Here is an 18,502-nt window from a genome sequence, read left to right on the forward strand (position 1 = left end):
CCCGTGGGCCAGAACCGGCCCGCAAAAGGATCCAATCAGGCCCACTGGATGATTTTGCAAAGTGTGAAAATAGCAGAGAAGTAATTTATTCCAATTTCAATTTTACCACTTTAATCTCAGAGAATATCCGAGTTCTTTTTCCGTAATTTTACGACTTAAAGGCATACTATGTAACTTTTCCCTCTTCGGTCCCCCTACCGGTATGCCTTTAATCTTAGAAATTCAGAGTTTTTTCTCCCAATATTACCTCTCTCTCCTGGGTCCGTGACATTATTTTGTTCTTTCTACAACGGCCCGAACGCTGTCGTAGCAGAAGAAACTTACGTTTGCCAGCATCAAGCTGACAAGAAACTCTGTAGCAGATACAGTTTCTGATCTTTCTGGAGAGGTTTACTGGTCTGGACCACTTGAGATCAAATTAGGGGTATGTGGCCCATGAACTAAAATGAGTTTGACACCCCTGATTTACAAGCTTTTTCTCAGATCTATTAACCCTATCTTGTGGTCTTCATGGAGATAATTTGGTTTCAAACTTTGCTGTCTCAATGACAACTTAGCAAACTCCATCCACTGAGGAAGATGACTAAAATGTGTCTGAGAACTCCTCAGCTAGCTAGTAAGTGCACCTTGAGTTGAAGTTTTTTTCACATTTTAGACTATATTATAATCTTTTATTATTAGAAATCAGACTTGTTTCAGGTTTATCCAACTCTGGTATGCATGGCACAGAAATTTGATTGATTAAATAATTTGTCATAGCACTGATCAATACAATATTAGACTGATAGATGGCGAAGGGTTGACAGGCATTGACATAACATGTAGATACAAGAAACTGGTAAATGAAACACAAATCTTGTTAGATCTTTAATTTTCCATTGCATTGCAGCACAATATATTTCAGTTGCAGGCTGAAAAAGTGGCAGATGATCCACATTCAAAGACAAACTTAATCATTGAGTTTAATAATAAGGCTACAGTACGTGTTCAGCAACAACCCTGAGTACTGAGTAAAGGTGAAACCTCTACCCAAAGTTAACATAACCATGCATGAACATTCTTTGTATGCAGTTATGGTGAGGGACTCTGGTATTGGAGTGGAGTTTCCAGAAAGACAAAAAAACATGGTGGGTGTGTCTGCTCTGGTAAGCTAAGATATGGGTGTTCATTTGAAGAATGCAAGTGAACATCTTATATGGGTATTTATCAGTGATTGTGTCTCTCTATTTCCTGGAAACAAGGCTAAGACGTCATTCAAAAGCACCACTTTGGCTTAAAGTTCAGGATCTTTAGTGATATATATAGGCAGCAACAACAGACATAAAGATACCAGACAAATTGCAGAATATGCTCTATGAGGTAGCACACATCACATTCAAAGAAGATGTAAAAAGACAAAGTAATAAATACTTGGGCAGACCACTCAATAAACAAAACAAAAAAAATGTACAATACATACAAAACAATTTTTTGGACATGCTGTTCTCAAGCTGTCCAAAATCACACCTGAGGTAGACTTGTATAGATTTTTTGACAAGACGAGTTCTGTCTTGGTCACACATGAGAAGCAATACAAACTACAAGGAACGACAAAACACTGAGACTTGGGCTAAATTAGAGTATTATACATGGTAGATTGGACCCCATACTGCCGCCTAGTGAACATTATGGCAAACCCAAGCACATATTATAGGCGTAATGATCTTTAATAATGATCAGTACTGATGCTTTTAAACATCCGTTGTGCTGTGTAAACAGTGGGCTTGGGCGTTTAGTCCCCTTTTACATGAAAAAAAAGCTATATATAATTTCTACTCATTATCATGCAGACACATCATAAACATTATATTAATACCTGTGAAAATGACACTGGATATATACAATAAAAACAACATCATGGTGATTTTTAAATTATAGTGCCATTCCAGGGCTTTTATTTTGTGATGAACTGTTTTAATTTACTTTTTGGTGAGTCCATTTTTTTCCTTGACCTGCTTTGTTGGCTTTTTATCTACTCAGGGATTTCTTTACACTTCCCCTAATGTCTTTCAGCAACCAGACAACCACACAAAAGGCATAAACTTTAAAGAATAGTTATGGGCAATATGCATATTTTCGGGTTTTTTCCTCCCATGTGTGAGATAAGAAGGCAAGCTGTTTCAACCTTAAAGCAGCTAACAGCTAGCAGGAACCACTGGCCTGGTTTCATTTAAAGAAATACACCTATCAACATCTATAAAGCTCACTAATTTACAAAATTGTATCTTGTTTGTTTATTCCGTAACACAAAGAGAAATGTATTGTATGTAGGGGTGCACAATTAATCACAATTTTACCAAAAACACACTACAGACTCTCACAGAAGACAAACTCAAAAGCCTGAAAACTAAATGTGGTAGCCTAGTTAGCTAGCTAACTGGCTAATCTATTGAGCTAGCTCAGTGGCTCACAGGCCATGTGGAGACCAAGGCATAGGTGACTACTAGTTGGCATAGGTGACTACAAGCTACATAATAGCCGCTTAAACCTTTTAAAAGACTTCAACTACTAGTCAAAAACAGGCTACTACTTCCGTCTACAGCAGTTTTTTTTACAGGCTATAGCGGGAAAAAGTTTCTTCTCTCCCACTTCATTGTAGCTAAATATCGAATAATAATAACGACATCACACGTCAAATACGATAGCAACGAACAACCCCTACCAAGAAACGCAATGCACATCATACTTAAAGATACACCAAGGTGTTCAGAGTGAATGGTTCCTTTAAGACATACAAGCTTGCCACAGCATTTTCTGCTCTGTGTTTTGTATCAGAAAAATGACATAAAGTGCATGGCTCGTTTGGCAGTTTGGTTTTCCGACACCCCAAGACACTAAATCCTTAAACATCTAAACACATCCTGAAAGACACTATAGGTCAAAAAAGTAGAGTTAAAAAATGAAGATGCTAAATAAACTAAATACAGGCTGAGGTCACTGAGAAAGCATTTTCACATACATAAGCCATGTTTCCATCCACATGTTTTTATGCAAAGTAAGTAATATAGAATGAAAGTGCCTCGTGGACAATTTGATTGCATTTCATGAATATCAACACAAAGTTTATACGTTCGATCTCATCGGATTTTCTCTTAATCGGTAAACGGCTTATGCGATTCATGATGATGCAAACGTTATTTGCCATAAAATATATATAATGAAATAATGAATTGTAATTACGTTTTAGTTCATTTTATGTTGTAAACTGCCATGAAACGAAGAAGAACAAGTTTTAGGTAATTTCTGCTTTCATTGCAGACATGGCGGGTGTCAACAAAGACAGATATAAGTGGACGAAAGAGCAGACGAGAGACTTTTAAATTTAGTTTACGAGAGAAAGATAACGGCTATTTTAGATAGCTGCCATCTGGCATTTACGTGCATCAGCATCATCATAGTGATGATTTTATAGCATTGTTGTTGTATTTTTATAGCTTGATATGTCGATATCAGCTGGCACATAAGCACTATTACAACTTGTGCAATTTGAATCATTTGTAGGATCCAATTTGGCTAGCAAAACTTTGTTCACAAATGTTTGCTTGGATGTTGTGCGATTCAGTGCGAAAATGAATGGAACCACTGTAAAATGTCACAAATCTATTCGATATACCAATTTCACCGCAAAACAGTATGTGAAGTCATTACGCACAGGTATGTATTCGCTTTAAAGCCGATGGATCAGCCTGTTCTCATGAACCGTACGTTCGAAAAGCTACGAAAAGTAAAGCACTGTAATTTGCATGATTTTTGTTGCCGTATCCACCACATTGACGGCTTCTGTATAGGAAAGCAGCTGGCTGCATAGGGAGGAGGTCGGGGTGGATGGGTTGGCGTTAAAACACAGGACTTTCATGCAGGGAGTGGAGTTCGCTTCACGGGGAAAACAAAAGACTTTCACCCAGGAAATGCGTGTTCCTTGGGAGTGTTTTAATTCAAACCACGATCTTTTCCCTAGACTTAACTAGTCGTTTCGGTGCCTAATCTTAACTTTCGTCACCGCATAACGCTCACTTTTTGTGGACCAAATTTAACCGTAATCTCCGCCGAAATGACCGGCAGCTGTGCTCTGTACTGTGCTCTGTACCCGGCTCACAGTCACCTATTCTCGGGTAACTGAACCACCAACTACCGCTGACCTGACGGAGCATCATGCGGAGCACAGTAGCCGGTGTCACAGAGCTCTGTAGTGGCTAAACACATCTACTAACTGCCGCTGCGAGCTGTGACGGAGGTCTGTAGCCGGCAGCATGAAGCTCTGTAGCGGCTTAAAACAGCTAGCAACTGTCGTCAGGGAGCTCTAAAGCCAATGTCACGTGAACAGCTGGCGGTCTCCTAGTTTTCATATATCATACCTTTTAGTGTGCATAACTTTTCGTCCGATATCATGAATGCGTTGGTTTTATGGAAACTCACCGGCTTTATTTGCATACATGTTTTTAGCGAACTCAAGATAATTCGATTGACAAGTGGATGGAAACATAGCTATAGATAGAAAAATTAAAACACTGGAATGCTGTGTTTTTCTGTGCAGTGACAATCCAGTTAGGTTGTAGATTTGTAAAACTGACACAGAGTATACTGTCAGCAAACAATTACACGGTAATAGAATTATCAGAATGTGTCCAAAAAAGTTAGGACATACTGCACGGCATGTGCACAAAAAGAAGCCGAAGCTTTGCAGAATTTGCAATGCATTGGTATTGAAAAAGATATTTCTGAATCCCAGCAGTCTATGATCACAGCACGAATCAAATGTAACTATTAAAGCTGGCAAATGTTTAGTCTGCCCTTCAGGGTGGACAACTCTGAATAAATAGTGAATATAAAAAAAGATAATATCTATGTACATTCAGCCCCCTCACGAAAATGAGTTAAGGCAAGTTAATAATAAGTAATAACTGAGCAAATATTGTTTATGTGAATAAATCCCTGATACATGTGTGAACATTCCCTTCAGATTAATAGTGTTTTGCAGACAAAGTCTGCCATACAATCAATATTGGTCTTGCATATAAATTCAAATAATGAAATGGCAACTTGGTAATTAAGACATCATTTTTACCACTTGTGAAATAATGTTTTCAGTGGAATATGACAGCAGCTGGCATCAACCTCAGTAGGAAAGTGGAGGTTATGGCAGTTATGTTGTGACATTCACTTTTCACTTAATACCTGAAAATGTTTTCTGATAAAAGGTGGACATAAATATGTTGCTGCCCGGGATATGTTTTCTCTCTTACATTCACATGTTGGATTGTTTAGCTCGTCTTTCAAGTTTAGTAGCCTAGTTACTTTTTTTTTTTTTTGGAAATTATATTGTAATTTTCCGAGAAAAGGTTTCTATGGGAGAACAAAGACTTTTATTTTGGGAGAATAAAGTTGTAACTTTACAAGAAAATAAATTATGAAAATAAAGTCATAGTATTACTTAAAATGTTAAAAATCAAATTTTTCGCTTGACTTTTCAAAATATTTAGATTTTTTAATACTTTGCGGAGACTCTAATACTCTCGTCGGATTTTTTTTAATCAAATCCCCCGTTCTGAAACCAGACACAACGGTCTGACTTATATGGGTTTGAAGGCCAATACTGACATTTCTAGACAAATGCTGTAGCCATTTTGTTTTGTTACACTTATCAATATCATGAACTTTAATATTGTTTGTGCCATGAAAGTTAGTGAGAGAGTTTTAACCTGTGGAACAAGACTCTCAGCAGGCAGACACGCTTTGCAACGCTTCACTTAGGAAACTGTATTTAAAGTATTATAAGTAAAGGTACTCAATGCAGAAAACAGTTGTGTGTTAAATGGTCTAATCATTTCAGCTGGAGTTGTAGGCTGTTATATTGTTGGCTAGTTTAAAGCTATAGTGCATAGTTTCTGTCTCCCCCATGATGAATTCTAAGTAATGACAACAATTCTGTCAGTGCATCCACATGATACAAGCCTTCCGTGATCGCACAGTTCATGCAGTTGCTAGTAGCCAAGGAGGACACGGAGGATTAAAAAAACATGATGGACTCTTCAGAAGTGTACAGACAGTTTATTAAAAAGATAGATTATAAAGACAGTTGCATTCTCGTATATAGGCGGCTGCCATCTTGGGAGCTACTGTCTTTCTAAACTATCTTTTTAATAAACTGACTGTACACTTACAATGTCCTCAATGTGTCGGTTAACATCTAGGGACCCTCATTATGTTACCGTTGAAGTGTGGTGATATTTTGAGACTTTTTAGTGGTATAAATAGCAATTTGTTTTTACTTTCCCTGTGCCCCGAATACTAGCGTTGTAAGCTAATCGACGGTCCGCGCTAGCTTGTTTCAAGCTACAAACATTCGATTAGCATGAAAACATATCCCAGAGAACGACAGAGTGAGTACACATCTGTTAATAACCCCTAGGTTCGTTTTGCGCTGAAATTGTCCTTTAAGTACAGTACTTGAGTAAATGTACTTAGTTAGATTCCACCACTGATAAATTGCACCTGTGCTTTAGCAGTAAGTCGGATTGTTTCATTTCAAAGCTAAGACACTTATCTGAGGCGGAGAAAGAACTCGGAAAGAAAAAGAAAAATAGTTTTCAAAGTGGACATGTCTGCCAGCACTCTATTGAAGAACCCATCACACCCATAACACAGTGATGATCCCGATGTTGCCACTCAATAAATAAAACCTGAGGTAGCTCTTTTGTATAAGCAGTGTTCCAGTGGAAACCCTCAGTTTCCCTCAGTGGTTCACTCTGAGGGTGGCCTGGCTCTACTCCTCTTACTCTTCCTGTTCCCTCTGTGAGGTAGCTGTTCCCTGAGAGATTGGAGACGAAAGCTGCTGCTGCTGCTGCTGCTGCTGATGCTGCTGCTGCTGCTGCTGCTGCTGCTGCGCTTTGAGTGGACAGCTGGCCACCATGTGGGAAATACTCTGACAAAAATGGCACTTTTTGGGCTGAGGGGGCAGCTGACACTCTTTGGCATGATGGCCGGGTCCTTCGCAGTTGTAGCATCTACAATGAACAGAAGGCAGAAAATCAGAGACCTCAGAGGGACTATTGCAGTTTTTCTCAGATACTTTGGCACAATTGCTGAATGCACATCATCACTCTCCAAACACTGTGTGCAATTCTCACGAACCAAAATGTTTCCTATTTTCAGTCATCTGGCTTTGTCGTAACGCCACAAGAACTGACAACAGGTGAATATTCATCTTCATCCTCATTTCTGAGTGGAACTTGTTGCCAAAAAGGAAATTACAAATGAAGATGTTTGCACACAAAACACATGTCGTTAACATAAAATCTGATGTTTTGTTATACATTAAACTAGCCAACAATATAACAGCCTACAAGTCCAGCTGAAATGATTAGACCATTAAACACACAACTGTTTGGATCCTTTACACTTTCTACAATGGGAGGAGAGTTCTGCATTGAGTACTTTTACTTTAATACTTGAAGTACATTTTCCTGACGATACTTACATACTTTTACATAAGTAACATTTCCAATGCAGGATTTTTACTTGTAAATTGTTTTGTTTACAGTGTGGTGTTAGTAAAGGATGTGAATACTTCTTTCACTGCTGTTGAATTATTACAATGCACGTCATACTTTTGACAAGTAGCTGGTTTTCATTTCAATCTGAATCCAATTCCATCTGCAGTGAAGTGATTAGATTCCACCATCAGGGGGCAGCACAGCCCAGCTTTGCGTTCAGATCCCTGGGTCTCTTAACTTATCTGTCACCATGCATCCACATCAACTGCAGCCCTAGTGGGGAGCAGCTGTTCAGGGATTCAGCCAAATTGATCTCTTTCCCTGAACGGGGTTGCATATTGTACGTGGGGAAGAGGATTAAGGCCAATGTGAAATATGTGAACATTTGATTTCTGAGTTCAGAGCCAAAATTCTGAGGAAAAAAACGTCAGAATTGTGACTTTAAAGGTCCAGTGTGTAACGTGTTTAGTTGTTCATTATCAAAATCTGTGTTGCCCGTTCACAAACTTGTCCTTTTTCATGAATATTTACCACCACCATCAATTCCAAGTATTCCTTTTGGCTTGAAATGTAACATTTACATTCACATGAACTGGGGTAGACGCTCCATATTCATGCTCCATCTTGAAATACGTTAGCCAGTAAGGGACATACAGGACATACTGCTCCACCTTTCGCGTTTTCTCTGTCACGTGATAAACGTGATGATTAGCGCTGCTAATGCTGCTAATGGGTATCGTAGCTTCCCGGCCCCTGCAAGTTTGAAGAAGGAAACATGGAGGACCACACGTATTCAAAATCCAAATTTCAGGAACAGGAGTCTTCTTATTCGCCCAGAAAAAGAAAAAGGATATTGAAGAGCAAGAGACCGGCTTTTTGAAGCGTGAAGGCTACCGTAGCTGTAATACGTACTTTGAGCTGCGTGGTGCGAGAGAGCTGATTGCGATACATGATCTCAACGCATGGGAGAAATTCCTACACATTGGACCTTTAAAGAACTTAGAATTCTGACTGTATTCTCGTAATTGTGACCAGTGGTGGAAGAAGTATTCAGATCCTTTACTTAAGAAAAAGGACTAATACCACACTATAAATAATACTCTGTTACAAGGTAAAAGTCCAGCATTGAAAATGTTACTTAAGTAAAAGTATGTAAGTATCATCAGGAAAATGTATTTAAAGTATTTAAAGTAAAAGTACTCAATGCAGAAAAATCCTCCCATTGTAGAAAGTGTAAAGGATCCAAACAGCGAGAGGAGGAGACTCCGCGCATGACACGTGCTGCATTTTGTAACTGCAGCCTAACTTTTGTACACATTTGTTACTTTTATATAGCCTATATATATATAATATTTCTGATTATGGCATAGCTTTCTCCCCACCCAAATAGGATAATAAGGTAATGGATAAAAAAAAAAAAAATCCTCGGCCCGGCCCGAGGATGTGGCGGCAAATAACGACCCGAGGTCCGGTCGGGCTCGAATCGGGCTCGGGCTCGGGCCGAGAACATGGATGTATTAAGAGAACGCTAATGGTGGCTTTTAGACTCGGCGCTCTTCCTGGGGGCTTGGCCGAGAATCTAAACTCTACTAGGAGCGTCAAATCTGTCGGCATCACGTTTTGGGCGTTTTGAACGACCAGAGCATCAATCAGAAAGTTGAAAGTCGGTCAACTTTATGGTAATGAGCTATGACGCGGTTCAGCGGCAAGCAGCGGCAAGCAATCAGAATATAGACGTCCTTCACGCTGGCTGATTCCAGAGAAACATACGATGTAAATTTTTTGTTCCTACCAAAACATAAGTTCCGAGAAAAAGGAGGAAAAGCTCATCGTCGCTGTTGCTGGGTTCCCTATCATTTATGATATTTGCGTATAGGGACCAGTCTCTAAACAGTCCACTCACGGTGAAGTCCTGCACGGATCAACAGCTGGCGGCTGCTCGCTCTGCCTGCATTCTGCTGCGGTTCAGCGGCTAACGAGCGAGCTAACTGCTAACAGACACCGCTACGACCAACAACCAATACACATTCTGTCATTATATATGTAATTTATAAAATGTTTCTAGTGTCAATGTATTGGCCGTGCAGTGGCTGCTTGATCTTTTTCCATAATGAACATAGAATGCTGCTACGTCAGAGCGGCCAAAGCCTCAAACAGCTTCCCCGGACTTTCTGACAAGCGTCCTTGACCGGGCGGCCAGAGCTTCTTTGCAGCTCAAGTCGGCGGTGGTGTGTACGTACAGTTATCTGTGAATGGCTACCTTAGTGAATACCTTACCTATAGGCCAATAAGCAGTGGGGATTTATATTTGCTAATAATATGTTGGCTTCATGTTAAGACTTTTTCAGTTTTGAAAAAACTTTCAAAAATTAACAATATTTTATTGACTATTGTATTGACTATTGTATTGACTCTGAGGACACCTTGTTGAAGTTCTCTGATTTAAAGAGACTTTTTTAAAACAATTAATGATCATATCCTCTCAATGGGATTCCACTGAAAGTTAATAGATGAAATGTAATGCCCATCCAGCCATGCTGTTGCAGTTAAGAGTATGCACAGTATGAATCTCCACACAACAAGCTGAACACAACACTCCTGCTGCCGTTTGTTGATCTGGTGCTAAATGTGTATTGGTATCAGTAAATGAATGCTGAGAAAGCTAATGATCAGAAGCTAAGTGAAATCCTGTGGGTGGACTCATTAGGGCAGGATGAATAAGGCAAGTGAGGCTCAAGCACTGTGTACTGTGACACAAAGAGACACTGGCCACTTAAACAGGGGAGCAAAAACCATTGATTTTTTTTTGTAAATGGGCAATCTGGTTTTCTACGGGCCGTGCTGGCTTTTCCCTTTCTGCAGTCAAACAAGAAATTAAAAGGCAAACAAATGACATATCTCAAGTAAGTCTCCTGTCTCTCCAGATTGCTTTAATACTGCGCAGTAATAAATGGAAACCAAGCACATTTCAATCTAACACACTAAAGCACCCTTTGGTCAGCTGTACATGGACACAAGTGTAAATTATACAAACTGGAGACTGAGGAGACTTTTTAAGAGCTCCTTTTCAGCGACATATTTGTACTCTTGGGGTCTACTAGAATAGGTTTACGTGCTTTGATGTTCAAAAAGCGTATCGTGTTTCTCATACTGCCCATTGCTGCAGTGCCTCCACCTGAAACACTCTAGGCTCGTTCGAGATGAGCTGCGCCTCGCCTGTAAAGTGGTTGAGAGCAGGCGGCGGCAGCTTTGCGGTGACAAAAAGCTGCACAACTTTTGCTAATGGAAAATCATAAAAGAGCGAGTCGAGTCGCGCTGTACCATGCAGTGGAAGAGCAGCATTACTGTGTCTGTCTGCTGTTGTGGTACTGAGCAGCACCGTTGGTTTATCAGAGCTTTTTCACTGAAAACAGCTGCTGCAGATGGAAATCAGGTTGATGAGAGCGGTGAGAGTGAACTGAAACAGTAAAGGTACTTGTCGTAAAAAAACAAATTTTGCATTTTTTAAATGAAGTCTACTACACTACTTGTGATAGTCGGGTTGGGTCTTTTTCATGAACTTAAAATATATTTAAAAAATATAATATGTGTCTTTTTTATTTCAACCTGTGAGATAGAGAGTGATGAAACCAGTCAATCTCAAAACGGTGTGCACCGTGTTGCTACGGTTTCCTGGTTGAACGACATGTTTCCTTGAAACGGTGTGGCTTTGAGTTCTGTTTTCTCCAAGGGTGTAAGCCTCTCCTCACAACGCATAGCTCCTATGGCGCCATTTTGATGCTAACAAGCACTCACCCACCGTTAGCATTCCATTAACTGCCATTCATTTTGACGTCACTTTGACAGAGAATAACTTTACATCTGAAGAGTTTAAAGACTCTATTTGTCCGTTGTTTATTTCTAAAGAAACACGACAATGTATAAAAGGCTCCATTACCTTGTACCTCACGTTATGGCTCCGTAGCAGACGTTTTTGTAAAAATAGGCTAACGATTGGGTCATAACCACGAGACTTACTGTCTCATAGTAGAGGAATTACCGTATAGTACAGGAGAAGCTCGCAGGCAGTTTGGACTTACATTAGCTGTTTAAGTTTAATTACTAATGTTAACTAGCATTTTAGTTAGCAATAATAAGCCTGTGCCTATGTTATCTCCTTACATATACCTACGCTCTCCGTCTCTGCTAGATTGGGAATGATTGAGATTTGGCACAGCTACCAGAAGACTTCCAACTTTCAGACAGGTTGCTGTGACGGCTCCTAGGCCTATTAAGTCCCTCTGGTTGCTGGGATCTGGGATTGGCTAATGAGGACTGATGATTGACATCTGGATCAACTGATTGCTCACATGTCTATAAATAGGAGTGCTTGGACAATCATTCTCTCTCCCTCCTCAAGGTTGCTTGGCTTGCCTTGATACATCTACAGACATTCCTACATTACACACATCCATACATTACACACATTACTGATTAACTGATTGCACGTTTATCTTTGTTTATTTAAATAAATTGGATTTAATTGAACAAACATGTGTGTCTCCACCTTTTGTCATGCCTTTGAGCCAGGTCATGACATTGCCCACGTCACATTTACGTCGTCTCTCTCAGTTGGAGGCTGCACAGTAAAGCTCAGCGCTCACCGGAAAAGTGCTTCTAACATCCTTCACTGGTCTCCATCCAGAGCAACGGGATCTGTTGGTCCATTGTATATACTGTCTATGTTTTTCTCTGGTTTGGTGGGTGTGCCTCTGGTTTATTGGCTGTGTCACAGGTGACACCCAATCAGCAGAGACGTGTCTGTAAACTCGTGGTAATAAAAAGGCAGAGCGCTTGGGCACACAACAGGGTGTTTAACGCACCCCTGTTTCAGTTTTAAAAAAAAACATGTTGCTACGTTTTGTCGGGGCTGAACGTGGCCCTGGATCATCTCACAGCTAACCCCCACTTCCTTCCTCTCTTGGTCCCCCCCACCCCCCATCAGGGCTCAGTATTGATCAGCGAGGATGGCAGAGGGAGCTCCTTTGTTTCCACACAACTGTGACCTCTGAACCCTGACCCCTGCTCGCTCGCTCCCCTACCCTCCACCTCATTTGCAGACCACATCCCATTGCTGCTATGGCAATGGTGACCTCTGACCTCTCTCAGGCACCTACATCTGTTGTCAATTAAACGGATAGGACTCTTTCCTCTTCTGAATACTACATTTATGTTTGGGAGAAAAGAGGGAACATGTGAATGTAATCAAACCCATGGTGGGGTGTTTAAGGACAGGAAGTGGTGGGATTGTTTTTATCACTGCCCACCATGATTAATGGAGTTCAACTTAATAAGATGCTATCACATTTTTAACCTTGTCGGGTCTTAATGGGATACAATCTGCAAAACAAAATTCCTTTATTTTTTAACTGTTCAGTTTTTGGATCCAGTAAGTAGGAACATCTGAATAAAATCAAATCCAGCAGGTATTTAATGATAGGAAGACGTGGGATTCATTTTATCACTTCCAGCTGTGATTAATATGGTCAAATCTACAAGACACTATCAAAAGAATAGCCTCGCTGGATCTTTGATTGCCCAAACAAGCTTCAATTGCAAATAGCGTTCATTTACAGGTTCATTTATAGCGTTAGAATATGTGTTTTGTAATAAAGAGATAAACTTTGAAGTGATAATTAGGATTGGGCATCGTTTTGATTTGAACAATTCTGATTCCAATTCTGATTTTTCCTTTCAATTCCAGTTCTTAACGATTCTTTGAGGGGTGGAGTTAAAACAGGTCACATGCTTATTTCACAGAGAAGAGGAACATTTTATTTTGATTCAATGGTGATTAACAGTTTTACCGGGCTTTTTCAACGTAAAATAAAGCCACACTAGAGCGCCGCTTACTGAGCTCCATGGCTTCAACACAACAAGCGCCTGGAAGTACGCTGGCTGCCACGGTAACCCAAACTTGCGCATGTTAAATTTGGAACCGATGATGGGATTCGAAAACCCAATTTTCCAAACGATTCCAATAAAAAAACGACTCCATTGGACTTACCTGTCACCCTTGGAGCGTCGTTTCTGGGCGCTCTTCGGTCTTCTCTCGCTGCCCAGACATGGTGCTCCGTTGGGCCCGGTAACCCGGACAGAATCCAGCCCTTTGGATGATTTCTTAAAGGTAAACTCAACGGCCTCACCTTCTCTGAGGCTGCGGAAGCCCTCCATGTGCAGTTTGCTCTGTTAACGAGATAATAGAGTGAACAAGGGTCAGAATTAAGGCTGAAAACATCCGCTAACAATCTATTGAGCCCGATGGACCGATAAGGGAACTATGGGTAATATAATTGGTCATATGACTAGATTTTGGTATTGGAAGCGTTCTGGTTTCTGTTTATACACAGTCCGTGTGGAGGCGAAAGAGGCGGAACGCATTGGCCTCAATGCAAACTTGGAACCCATCCGTGGATAGATACCGCATTGGCCGCTGCTGTTTATTTATTGGACCTTTTTCATCTGTGAAATGTTATTCAATGTTGCTTAGGTTGACATTGCACTAACGTTACAGCTGTAGCGCGCTGGGTTTACGTTTTTACAGATATATCTGGCAACCCGGCCTGGCTGTCAAACTGGGCAGTTGATAACAACACACAGGCCAAAACACAAACAGACATTCCGTCACGGAACGGAAATTTCAAAAGGAGAAAATACTGGCATTAGCGTTGTTGTCAGAAAAGATAGTATTTCAACTTAGCATGTTATCTGATCTGTAGTTTGAATGACAGCGGTAATTGACAATTCCGCTTTCAACCTGAAGGAGGACCGAAAAGGAAAAGTGCTTTGGTGTTGCTTTAAGTTAAAATGCATTATGTTCTGTAGATCGCTAATCCATTGCGCTGACATTTTCAGGTAAAAGAGACTTAAAAGACAAATAGGATAAAAAGACGATTTGTGTTCAAAATGCTGTCTAATTTACCTTTATAAGACTTTGGGAAAAATGCACTTGAAATTACCGTTGCAATTTGCAGTATTTCTTTATTTCCCTAAGTTTCTATTTGTTTCCAGTTTTAAGTACCAGTTGTGATTTGCTGATCTGTTGTCGATTGCTAATGCCTCGTTCGGACTGTGTAGGGGAACATTGGACTTGACTGAAGCTACAACGTGTCCATGTTTGACTTTCTATTTTCCTCTTTACAGGGGCGCAACACTACACGGTGAACACACCAAACACCAGCTGTACTTTAGGGGGGGAAAAATGACATGAATTTTGATATAACTTACTTTCCCTTTAAACTCAATAAGACAATGCTATCACTAGCCTATAAATGGTTTCTAAGTAAATACCGTTTTAACGCTAACAGCACTTCTTTTGTTGTCTCAGAATGGTCTTCTGCTATGTCACTCTATGGATTTGGTACTCACATATTTTCTTGCTGTACTTTCAACTGCAAAGACCAAATTTTCAAACAGTTTCATGCTAGTTTTAAGAATATTTCCCATTTTGACTCCCCCTTGGTGCAAAGATAAGATAAGATAAGATAAGATAGGATAGACTTTATTAATCCCACACTGGGGAAATTCCTGTGCTACAAAGCACTCTCTGCCGCTGTATTACTGCTGCTTCTCCCACAAACCAGATGGAAATTGAACAAAGTGTGCGGTAGGATGGTGGCGGAAAAAGTTCAAACATTGTTCGACCACAACTAAATGAAGAAAACATCCATCCACCAAATAATAAAAGTAGTCTGTCTGGGATCAGCCTGCAGCAGCCGCAAGCCAACCAGCAACCAGCCTTAATGCTCATTTGTTTCTGAATACACATTAAAGCTGCTGCTGGCTGAGCTGGAGGAAATATAGAATGTAAACCTGCTGACCAGTATGACCACAGCTGTGAAAGGCTCTGTTGACTGCACTTTATACAGGGAACAACAACTTAAAAAGAAAAGTCCTTTTGTTACTCTCAACCATAGCTCACTATAGAGCTCAACAGTGAGGTCCTGGAAGTGAAAATCCCATTCTTATTCATCATGAGGATTTTGATTATTATAGCCATAATGTCTTAACCATCCAAGTTAGTCCGCATGAAATCTACCTTGTTTTAAGAGAAAACATGCTTTATACGGGATGTCATGGAGAAGTACTACACAACAAAGTAGCACCCCTAGTCAGTGGGATTCAAATGGACAAAAGGGCTTGTTAGATTTCCTTCCTGAAACCGACGATCACTGTACCCCATTTTTTAGGCAGCGATCGGCCAAGTGTATAGAGGTGTGAAAGCTCTCACACGCAACACATCGTGCAGCCTAGTTAGTTTAGTTAGTTAGAAGCATACTGAGGCCTTAAGCTACGGCAAAGTCTCCGCATATTGTATAATTTGCTACCAGAACCTTCATACCTACTGCATTTCAAGTTTCATCTCAAGTGTGGAGAACAATCTGACACGCAGAGGACCTCGAACATTGATCACAAATCTGCCCTAATATGATATATATCTGTTCAAATTCTGCTCCCAAAATGAATATCTTTTTTTCTTTAAAGATTTTTTGTGGCTTTTTTATTGCCTGTATTTATAGGACAGATTAAAGCTATAGTGCGTAGTTTCTGTCGCCCCCATGAGGAATTCTAAGTAATGAAAACAACACTATTGGTGCCCACATAATACATGCCTAGGTGATCGCATACGCGCCACTACCCCTACTCCTTCACACAGTTGCTAGTAGCCAAGGAGGACACGAAAGATTAAAAAAACACGATGGACTCTTCAGAAGAGGTTATTATCTTCACTTGAGCTTCTGCACGCGAAAGTCACCGGACGCCACAATCTTCTGAACATAGTCACACTGAGAAATACAGAGAGAGTTGTGTGGAGCTGATAGTCTTAATTAGCTTGGTGTCAACTCATTTGGCAGTTGCTTGAATGTAACGGACGTTCATCAATATCAAAAAGTTACGCACTAAAGCTTTAAGTTAGGAAAGTGGGAGAGAGAGGGGAAATGACATGCAGCAAAGGGCTGCCGGTCAGAACCGAACCTGCGGCCGCTGCAACAAGGATTGAGCCTCTGTACATGGGACGCACGCTCAAAAAGGTGAGCTAACCAGGTGCCCCCCAAGATATTTTTTTCTAACAATTTTGAATTGGTCATAATAACAACACGGACTACAATCTCCCAATCAGATCGAACCACTGCACACCAAATTGACATCAACGATTTACTGAAGCCCAAAACAAGCATGTGCAGGGCCCTTATCCCCTCTCTTTCATCCCATGATTTACAGTAACCTGAGACGCGGCCTGAGCCAAAAGGCTCCACATGGGATGTGCAACTGAAACTCAGGGTTGGGTGGGCTCCCTGATGCTTTAATGACTTTTTAACAGGAAGCAGGGCTGGTTGGGGAGAGGAATGAACCTTGTTATCTCTGCTTTAGCCTCTAACCCCTTTAAAATAGAAATGTTTGAGCTTGACACCTTTGAGGTTCCACAGCACAAAACTGTCTGGGTGGTGAGGCGAGTGGGGATGACTCGGCCACCCCCACTCATTGCTCATATTATGTTTTTTGGCTTTTTCCCTTTCCTTTATTGTGTTATATATCTTGTTTGTGCACATTATAGGTTTACAAAGTGAAAAAGCCCAAAGTCCACTCCAAAGGGACTTACCATCTCCAACAGAAAACACTGTTCACAAACTGCTCCAAACAGCTCTATTGTAGTCCAGCCTTTACTTCAGAGACAAACGTGGTCACTTTGGAACACGTTATAATGCTCGCCTAGCTGCTAGCATGGCACGCCCTCATACTCTGCTTCTGACTGGCTAGTAGTCCTTACCTAGGTACTGTCAGGGCACGCCCTCATACTCTGCTTCTGACTGGCTAGTAGTCCTTACCTAGCTACTGTCAGGGCACGCCCTCATACTCTGCTTCTGACTGGCTAGTAGTCCTTACCTAGGTACTGTCAGGGCACGCCCTCATACTCTGCTTCTGACTGGCTAGTAGTCCTTACCTAGCTACTGCGCATGTGCGACTCCCAACAAAGATGGAACAGAAGTGAGAGGTCTCACTCTGTAGCTAAAACAGAGAGCTCAACACACAGGGTGAAAAGAGGAGCTGCGGTAATGTGCAGTACAACAAAAATATGGTGTTTTTTGAAAATTAAACCATGTAAACCTATTCTGATATAACCTCTAAATACAATTATGAACCTGAAAATGAGCATAATATGAGCACTTTAAGATGTATTAATATTCAGGTAATTTGACACAAACACACAGTCATCTTACAAGTTACTTTTGTGGGATAATGCCTGACTTGACTCCAGAGAGAGGGTGGTTTTCTCGTGTCTTCCTCTTGCCTGAAGCACAGCTTCCTAAAAAGAAGCTACGACCGGAGAATGTTTCCGTTTTGCTTGAAACTTTACTTAAAGGGTAATTTTCTTTTCTTTTTTTTTAACCTGGACCCCATTCGCCCATGCATTTGTGTCTAATCTTTGAAAACCTAATCCTATTTAGGGCCACCAAAAATCTAGGGCCGGCCTTGTATAATAAAGTTAATTGTAGCCTACTTTTAACAAGTGAACGTGCACACATTTCTGTATAGGTGCACGTTTTATTTTGAGTATCTGCTGTCAGTTCAACACTGACACCAATTAGCTAGTCTATATCCTTTACGTTCCACTTCTGAGATTGCTCCATTGCTGACGGAAATTCCACCGGATTTCACTCATTTAGGCCGGATACCCGTTGCCTTGGGCATCCTTTGTGTTGGTTTTGTAACCTCTGGTGGATTTCTGAGGACTATGGTTAACTACTCCTCAGATCTCTGCAGGGTAGCCAGACAGCTAGCTAGACTATCTGTCCAATCTGAGTTTTCTGTTGCACGACCAAAACTACTTTGGAACGTACACGTTCCACCAAAACAAGTTCCTTCATGAGGCTATTTTGCAGAGGCACTGTGACTCCGTCCGGTGCTTAGCACCGCCCAAGACGATTGTG

At 40.8% G+C, this 18,502-nt stretch overlaps 1 protein-coding gene across 1 annotated transcript in view; it reads right to left on the minus strand.

The window, feature by feature from the left end:
- Positions 1–6,545: 6,545 nt before the first annotated feature.
- LOC116035800 (protein lin-28 homolog A-like) overlaps positions 6,546–18,502 on the minus strand; it is a 14,665-nt gene continuing 2,708 nt past the window's right edge. Inside the window, exons 3-4 of the mRNA XM_031279127.2 lie at positions 13,579–13,757; positions 6,546–7,043 (exon numbers count right to left, since the gene is read on the minus strand). Of these exons, the coding sequence (XP_031134987.1) occupies positions 6,812–7,043; positions 13,579–13,757 (411 nt within the window). The 3' untranslated portion in view covers positions 6,546–6,811. The remainder of the gene's footprint in view (positions 7,044–13,578; positions 13,758–18,502) is intronic.

This window comes from Sander lucioperca, chromosome 16 (genome assembly GCF_008315115.2).
Source record: "Sander lucioperca isolate FBNREF2018 chromosome 16, SLUC_FBN_1.2, whole genome shotgun sequence".
Taxonomy (NCBI): domain Eukaryota; kingdom Metazoa; phylum Chordata; class Actinopteri; order Perciformes; family Percidae; genus Sander; species Sander lucioperca.